This window comes from Antedon mediterranea, chromosome 5, assembly GCF_964355755.1.
Source record: "Antedon mediterranea chromosome 5, ecAntMedi1.1, whole genome shotgun sequence".
Taxonomy (NCBI): Eukaryota; Metazoa; Echinodermata; class Crinoidea; order Comatulida; family Antedonidae; genus Antedon; species Antedon mediterranea.
In genome coordinates, this window is record NC_092674.1 from 26,170,445 (window position 1) to 26,179,923 (window position 9,479).

General features: G+C 32.8%; 1 protein-coding gene across 2 annotated transcripts; it reads left to right on the forward strand.

Moving 5' to 3' along the window:
* The first annotated feature begins 2 nt into the window (after positions 1-2).
* LOC140050115 (beta-alanine-activating enzyme-like) lies at positions 3-9,418 on the forward strand. 2 transcript variants are annotated; one of them, XM_072095156.1, is made up of 15 exons: positions 3-64; positions 503-759; positions 1,203-1,308; positions 1,540-1,754; positions 2,236-2,425; positions 2,530-2,777; positions 2,912-3,006; positions 3,425-3,597; positions 4,071-4,376; positions 5,713-6,431; positions 6,876-7,024; positions 7,421-7,584; positions 8,418-8,543; positions 8,715-8,846; positions 9,011-9,418. In XM_072095156.1, the coding sequence occupies exons 2-15, from the start codon at positions 530-532 to the stop codon at positions 9,416-9,418; spliced, it is 3,261 nt and encodes a 1,086-aa protein (XP_071951257.1). In that variant the 5' UTR covers positions 3-64; positions 503-529. The 2 variants fall into 2 exon arrangements, with proteins under 2 accessions (XP_071951257.1, XP_071951256.1); XM_072095155.1 differs by lacking the exon at positions 3-64 and adding an exon at positions 82-147.
* The last annotated feature ends 61 nt before the right edge of the window (positions 9,419-9,479 follow it).

A 9,479-nucleotide genomic window follows, 5' to 3' on the forward strand; every position in this document is an offset into this window, starting at 1 on the left:
CACCAAAACAAAAACATGGTCGTCCGTCGGAAGACCAATAAATAGAGCAAAGCAGTTAAAAACAGTAAAAATATGGTGTAGTTTATGCTTTGATTTTAAAGATTGATATACGATACGATTCAGTAAAGTTTAGTAAAGAGTTCAGAAGTAATACATCTTTAGTTGCATTAATTGTTAAGCTGTATACAGATGTTAAAGCTAGGCTATGGTTAGCTAGGCCAATCAATGGCAATATCGAAAACAACTTTGCCGAGGAAAGCCGTTTTTTACCGCGGGGCATATTCTCAAGTAGGCCTATGTATTATATTAGACAAATCTCAGTTTAATAAATTATATTATATTTTTAGAAACATCGATTTTGATTATATTTTGTATTATATATTTTTATAAAATTATATAAATTAAATTCTAGGCCTATATTTATTTTATTTTTTTTTATATTAATGTTCAAGCTATGCTATGCTTGTTATTAATTACCATTTTGACTTTTCTTTTATATCAGATATGAACTACAGTATTGTTTCTCAAAATGCAGAAATCACTCAACCTGTGTAGTCTTTTTGACGAGGGATGTGCTAAAAATAACCAAAACATTGCTGTTTGTATGCTGACAGAGAAAGAGTTACTTAACACCACATATTCTAAACTATCAGAACTTTCTAAAGTAATAGCATCTGTACTGAGACAATACAGTTGTATTGGAAAGTTTATTGGTATCATTGCATCACCTTCAATTCACATTCCTGCTATTATTTTAGGGTGTGTATGCCTTTTATTGTCACACAAAGTTCTAAAAATCAGATTAAAATCAAATACTATATTTCAATACAATACAGTTTTATCATCCTTAACAACAATACTATTATTTTTAAAACTTTTATACAAATTATTTATGGCAAAAACAAATTCTTATCCCCTACTGAAATTATTACTTTTTTTACAATTAATGAAAATATTTGTATTCAGTAAACAAAATTTAAAGAATCATTATCGAAAATGCATGATTTTGGTTGTCAAGCGTTCAAAGGTATGGTAAACATTGACTGGATTTTTTTAACTCACTTTAATCATAAAATCGTGGACATAAATTTAAACTTTTTTATTTGGCCTCTGCATTATTAATGTTTATTTTTACTGACGGAAAACTTGATCAGTATTAGCAGTATTTTTTGCTTGATATTTTTAAATGTTTTTTTTCACAGGATCCTGAATGCGCCAGCTTGTTTCGTTCCAGTAGACCTTTTGCCAGATACCGCCCTCAACAGTCTCGGCATTGATTACATGATCTGTACAAACCGTGATTCCCGGGTATTAACATCATAAAATAGATATTATTTCAAAATAAATACATTTTTCAAAATGTTTGTGTCCTCCTGTAAAGCCCTGTCTACACTATCAAACTAGTTTGACAAAAAATGTGAGGTGCCCAAATATGGTAGCGATATGACATCATCGTGCCCAACACATCTTTTTTTCACATAAAGTTTGATAGTGTAGACAGAGCTTAACCATCAACATAGTTTTGAAATTGTTTTCCAGATAATCTTAGAACGTTTTCATATGAAGCATGTGGAATCACCAGCACTTGTCCCATATCAACTTGTATTGATGATGCGCACTACAAATATTACTCAACTAGAATCAAAACATAATTGTCAAATAGCATATGCAATGCACACGTCAGGCTCCACTGGAACACCGAAAGTGGTACGGGTACCTCACAAATGTATTGTACCTAATATTATGAGTTTAAGGTAAAAAGCTCTGTCAACACTATCAAACTTTATGTGACAAAAAAATGTGATGATGATGATTTGGGAATATCACTACCATATTTGGGAATATCACTACCATTTTTGGGAATATCATTACCATATTTGGGGATATCGCTACCATATTTGGGCACATCACATTTTGATTTTTCAACTAGTTTGATAGTGCAGACAAAGCTTTACACATTAGAACCCTGTCTTTGGTCACTTCTGTTCTTGTATAATGAATGAGGGGAAATATAGTTTAACACTACAGCTAATAAAGGAAAATCCCTAATAAATGGACACTTTGTTGGGTCCCTGAGATGTCCCCTTAATAGGTGTTCTTTTCACATTATCTTTTCACTGGAAAAAAGACAGATATATCGACAGTGTGGAGAGAAGATATATACAGCGATTTTGCCAAAATGGTTTCTTTCTCTTTAATTTTCAAATCCCTATATTTTTGTTATCAACCTTCCAGATCTAAATTAAACGTGAGTAGTCAAGATGTAGTTTTTATGGCATCACCTTTAACCTTTGATGCTAGTATTGTGGAGATGTTTCTGGCCTTGTCTACTGGAGCAACATTATTTATGGTTTCTATGACAACAAAGTTGATGCCGAGGAAGCTGGCTAAAGTTTTACAAGACAACAGTGTCACAATCATACAGGTACAAAAAATATAAATCAAAATCAATGATGTTTTTAATCTACTAAACTTAAACACATCACAACAGCAGACATAAATTTATATTTTATTTTTTTTTTAAATTAGGCAACACCAAGCCTTATTTTCAGATTCGGACCAGACCTCTTAAAGAAAACCATTCTAAGTAGAAGTACAAAGCTCCGTGCATTGATACTAGGAGGAGAGCCATGTCCAGTGCCGGCTGTGATAGCCGAATGGAAAGAGGAAGGAAATACAACAGAGATCTGGAATATATATGGAATAACAGAAGTTTCAAGTTGGGCTACACTGTACAAAATAGCAGAAAAGGATATTAAGAACAAAGTGAATAAAAGGTATGTTATTTTATCTTAATCAATGGTCTCTATCTATGGACCACTTGTTGCTGTTTCAGCTCTTTATAACTATTCAACTTATACTGTTTCTGTTAAATTTCTTCGCTTTCTTGATTTTTATTTTGACAATGGAGTGTGCCACTTGGTGAACCATTGGATGGAACAGTTCTTCAAGTCAGGAACGATAGAGGGCAGGCTATAACATCTGGAAAAGGACAACTCTACATAGGTTTGTTTTTAAGAATATTGTTTTAAAACAATCCTTGAAAAACATTGTTCTTTCATTTTTATTTTTTTATTTCATAAGCATCCAACAGCGAGAACAAACTCGCCAATTATAGGATGGATAAACTATTTAATAATTTATCATGCTTATAAGCTAAGTCTCATTTGAGGCTTAGGGAGTGGAGTTTAAAGAGTCGTGAGTTTAGTTGGCACTAGGTCAGGATTGAACCTAGGATTTTGGGATTGGCAAGTATGGTAACCACCAAGCTACAGCTCTACTATTGTCATATATAATAAATGTTTCCATAGAAACAAGAACATCATCTATCTGTAGACTATCACAAAATACAATGTTTAGCTTAGCTCACTGAAACATGTTGCAAATGAGGTTAAATTAAATACAATTCTACTTTCGCAATCAGGTGGAGAGGAAAGAGTCTGCTTGCTAAATGACGAAGATGTCATTATACCGAGGACAATGAGAGCAACTGGTGACATTGTTGAATTGTCACCTGAAGGTCTATTGTATATTGGCAGGAAAGATCACCAGATCAAAAGAAATGGACAGCGTATTAATCTGTCACAGCTATCAGAGGTACCAAATATTTGGTTAAATGCTACACATACAATCAGTCATCACATAGTAGAAACCCTATTCAAGGGAAAAATCCTATTAAGTGGACAATTTCCCATGTCCTTCTAATGCTGGTTCTACTGTTATGTGGAGGGCAGCAAAGGCTGATGATGATGTATGGAAAATAATTAATGACATGATTTTTGTTTAGGTTTAGATGCTACACAAACAAACAGTAATAATCGTGTCACAGCCACAGATAATCCCTTTGATCTCCAGAGCTCAGCATCCTGTTGTTGTCCTATTGCCTTGCTTCTATTAAGGGTCAATTTCCCATGTTCCCTTTAAAAAATATAAACCTTGAAACCTAAATACTACTGATAATTTTGACAAAAACCGAAATAATTACAATAAGGTAACTATCTACAAAACAGAGTATATATAAACAATAGAAAGGAATTCAAAGTAAAAGATACATGATTTTATTTATTTAGGCAGTATCATCAGTTTCACTATTCACAAGTAGCTGTATTCTACAAGAACCAAGCACCAATAAACTGTTGCTGTTTGTTATACCAAATACAAGCAAAGCACAACCATCAGTAGATTCTGTATACCAAGAGTTAGAAAAAGCTTTACCCAGGAATTGTATTCCTGATGCTATCCACATCCTGGATGAACTACCAATGACAAAGCATGGGAAAGTGGATACTAAGAAGCTGCTAGCTCAAAGGGAGGTTGCAAGAAGTGGGGTTGCTGGAGAAACGATATCTGATGAGGAGCTGCGAAAGATTTGGAAGGTATGACTAACATTTGAAGGGCGATACAGTAGAATCTCTTTTTGAATTGCTGTAGTCTACATTATCAAACTAGTTTGACAAAAAAGTGTGATGTGCCCAAATGCAGTAGTGATATGACATCATCATGTCCATATATGGGCACATCACATTTTTTGTCATAACAATTTGGTAGTGTAGACAGAGCTCAAGACATTTGATACATACAAAAAGAAAACACATAAAAGACATATAAACAAGTTAGAATATCAAAGGAACCTAGGAATATGCATGTTCTGGAAGCTGGAGTTGAAGGGTCACACCATTCCTGGTGATAGGATCTCTTGACCCTTCTTAGCACACTTCACTTTTGTGTTGTTTATTTTTTAAATTAATGTTTTCCTGAAGGGATAAGATAGAATTTTCTGAAAATAAAAGAATAATAATAATAAATAATAATAATAATAATAATAATTTAATAATCATAAATACATTATTTTATTATTAAAATAATATATATCTGGAAATCATGGAATGTCTAGTTTTAATAGAGAATTATTTCTCTTCATTATGACATTGTAATCATTTTTTCAAATGTAATTTTGGTATAAGAAAGGTCATTGAAAATCATGGAAATTAATTCTTGAGAAATTGTATAAACCTTGATATATACTCGCATATTTTCATTTCATATTATAATTTATTACAGCATTATTGTTGTAATATCTTTCAAATTAAAATTGATATTCATAGCTGTTAAGGGTTTTAAATTAATCTTATAATACCACATAAAACATAATAAGCATGTTATGCTTCAGTTGCGTCATGTGTCCTATCAAATTTAATTTGTTGGTACATAAACTAAATTGTATGTTGTGTTCTAACATTCTCATGATTAATACAATGTGATATACTACTGACAGGCCAACCCTTGAGACAATTCAAATTACAATCTAAAGATTGTCTAGAATATCAAACTAGTGTGATGTGCCCAAATATGGTAGTGATATGACATCATCGTGTCCATATATGGGCACATCATATAAGTTTGATGGTGTAGGCAGGACTTTAGTAAAATTTTACCTTAACCTCATAATATTAGGTACAATACATTTGTGGGGTACGCGTGCTACTTTCGGTGTTCCAGTGGAGCCTGATGTGTGCATTGCTGATATAGGCACATCCCAATTTTTTTGTCACAAAGTTTGGTAGTGTGGACAGAGCTTTAAGACTAACATCATTTCTACTTCTGTAATTATATCTTGAATATCAATCAAATTCTCAGTTTAAAATGTCACTTAATGTTTACCTTATAGTATTACTATTAATTGTCTGACATTTATCACTTCATCTCTTTCAGGATGTTCTACAAATTAAGAGTGAAATTAACGATGATAGTAATTTTATTTTACTCGGAGGCGATTCTTTCCAAGCTATCAGACTATTAAATCAAATTGAACTAGTTACAAGGCAGTCTGTACCAGATCTATTAGATTACATACTTCATAACAAATATCATGAAATATTTGAACTTATAAAGAAAAATGTCTCAAAGAAAACCACATGTAAACTATTGACCAATCACAGTGCTGCAGAAAAAGGATGTTCAGTTTTACATGGATTGTTTTCAGATAATGTTCAAGATAAACTGTTAAACCCAGACACAGAAAATAAGAATAACTTAAAGACCACATGTAAGGTAACTACCAATCAAAATGCTGAAGCAACAGGATGTTTAATTTCACATGGATTGTTGTCAGATACTGTACCAGATAAATTAAAAAATTTGGATACAGAGAATGAAAGGAAAAGAAGCATGAGTTCAGTAACAGATAATTTAAATAAATCAAAACAATTAAAAACAGATAATACAATTGCATCAAATAGTTGTACATTTTCAGATGATAAAAAAGTATGTCGTGGTTCACAGAGAATAGTGCAATATACAGACAAGATTATATTAGAATGTAATAATAGGACTAGAAAAAGGAGTCAAGGAACGGTGTCTATTAAGGAGAGGTGGAAATATGACACAGCCAAATGCATTGATGCATCACCACTATTGGTTTATAAAGATGGGTAGGTAATCTATCAATCTATATAAGGGCGTGTGGCGCAGTGTGTTGGACGTTCGACTACTGATTGCGAGGTTCGAATCCAACTCTCGCCACATTGCTTGTATCCTTAGCCAAGATATTTTACTTATGTTTGCCTCTCTCCACCCAGGTGTATAAATGGGAACCTGGTTAGATCAAGACATAACTTTGCGCTTATACTATAGCTGCATTATAGGAGTATGTTTCCATACATATTTGATCAGGAAAAAATGACAGGGGTAATAATGTTCAGCACTCAGGTTTCACAACATTAGGCACTATATAAATTTGGGATATTATTATTATGTCAATTTTCCTATTTTACGTCTTTCATCATCAGTAAGAGTTTACAGCAAGATACTTAATATGATCGTTATTTGCAACTATACCACAAAATGTATTATTCAATTTATTTTATTTTTTTTAGTGACAATGGTGTAGTTTATATTGGTTCTCACTCTCACAAGTTTCAAGCAGTTTTATTTGATACTGGGTTGCTGCTTTGGACAAGAATGTTAGGGGACCGAATTGAATCCTCAGCCTGCCTTTCGAAGTGTGGAAATTATGTCATAGTTGGTGAGTACAATAATTAGATTATGGAGATATATACCTCTATGAATTTATTAGTTGTGTTAGGATTGAAAATTGTGTGAGTGAATTAATCGTGGAAGTTATAAGAAAAGATGGATGAAGAAAAAATGAACCAGTAAAGAGAACTTGGCATCTAGATGTTGGAGCGGAAGAGAATGGTCAAAGGTGGAAAGATATGGTACAAGATTGTTAACACAAATATCAGTTTGGAAGAAGTGGAGTATGTCTATAGTATAACACCATGGAGTGAGTGACAGTCAGTAACCACATGGAAGAAGAAAAAGAAAATTGACTTGAATAAAAGATTTGATAATAATAATAATAATGTTCAATTTATATATTGCAAAATGCAGGGTGATAACATCTTTTGTTTTACCTTAGGATGCTATGATCATAATGTGTATGTGTTAAATGCGGAAAATGGTGGAATATTTTGGACATGGGAGACAGGTGGGCCAGTCAAAAGCTCACCTATTGTACACCTCCACACAGGCATTGTGTTTATTGGGTCACATGACCAGTGTATTCACGCTCTTGATATAGAGGTAGATAAATATAATTTAGCTTTATTAAATAGTGCCTTTATTTGAATGCACTATATTCAATCTCAATATATTGTTCATTTAAATTAAATTTTTAATGTGAGTTCTAATTAGTGTATCTTAAATACTATGTCAATATAAGTTTATTTGTTGGAAGCTGGAGTTAGAGGGTCGACAATTCCCATGGATATAGATATCTCTACTCTTGGCACTCCAGATCCAGGGGATCCAGGGGAGGGCCCCTTCCCCTAAATTTTTCAAATTGTAATGCAAAAGATAGGACATCAAATTAAGGTCAGTCCTTCATTTCACTGTTTTTAGGCACTGGGCCCCCTATTTCAAAATCCTGGAGCCACCACTGACAACACATTGTGTTCTTGTTTATTTTTATGTTATGTTTATTTCGTCTTGCTGAAAAGAATAAAATAAAGCTCTGTCTACAATATCATATTCTATGTGACAAACAAATTTGGTGCCCATAATAATGGACATGATGATGTCATATCACTACCATATTTGTGTATATCACTACCATATTTGGCCACATCACATTTTTTTTAGTTTCTAGTTTGATAGTGTAAACAGGGCTTAAGACTCATTGGTACATTAATCATCTTTTGAACTACTTTTGGTTTCAAGTAAATTTTAAGAGAAAGATCAATAGTTTCATCAAGGCCAAGTCATCAAAAATGAAACAAAAATGAACCATGTATTATATGTATATAAGCTGGGTTAAGTACATGAAATGAAATATATTGATTAAATGACATTTAGACTAATTATGTTATTAGAAAATAAAGACCTAGATAAACATATGATTATTTTGTCATCAACAGAATAAAAACTGTTTATTTTCAACTCATTGCGGCGGAGGTTCAGTCTTTTCATCGCCTTGCATCGATGTCGCCATGGATACAGTTTACGTTGGTACATTAAATGGAAAACTAATGTCCATCAATTGTGTAAGAGAAATATATTAACCTTATTACTGCAGAAGAGCATCCCTATCAGTTAATGGTACAATCCATAAACCCCCATCATCAAGTGGAAACAACCCAACACACTACGCAATAGACAGTCATACTGTAGATGTTTATACAGTAGAATACTTTTGTTTTTACATATATTTTCAGATATCTGGTAAAGTGAAATGGAAAAATAACATTGGCAAGCCAATATTTTCATCACCATCGGTAACAAAAGAGGGTGTGGTTGTCGGGTGCGTTGATAATAATCTGTACCATATTAGCTCGTCAAATGAAATGGTAAATTGAAACAATATATAAATGATATAAATATACATAAAATTAAAAAAATAGAAAATATAAAAGCATTTTAACCTTTAAGTATATAACAACCTACTAACTGTTATCAAGCCTAAACATATTGTTATTGGCTAAAAAAATAACTAAAAAATTGTAATCCACAGCTTTGGTCTTTCGAAACCAGTGCTCCAATATTTTCATCACCCTGTGTATCAAACACTCACCAATCAACCACTGAATTAACAGTAATTGGATCACATGACTCTTATATCTATTGCATTCATACATTGACGGGTAAAGAAGTTTGGAAGTTTAAAACGCCCTCACCTGTCTATGCGACACCATTTATATTTCAAAGTGATATTCTACAGAGCGAGGGCGGTAATAATCACTTTGTCGTTTGTTCTTGTACTCAGGGTTTTATTTTCGTGCTTAGTTTATCAGGACAGTTGGTGTTATCGTGGGAACTGAATGGCGACATTTTCTCATCACCGATTGCTCATGATAACAATATAATAGTAGGATGTAGGGACGATAATATTTATAATTTACAATTTGTGAATGACAATTAAGCCACTGTTTGGAGACATTTCAGCAAACGTCATTGTTCCTTTAGTGACACTATAATAATAT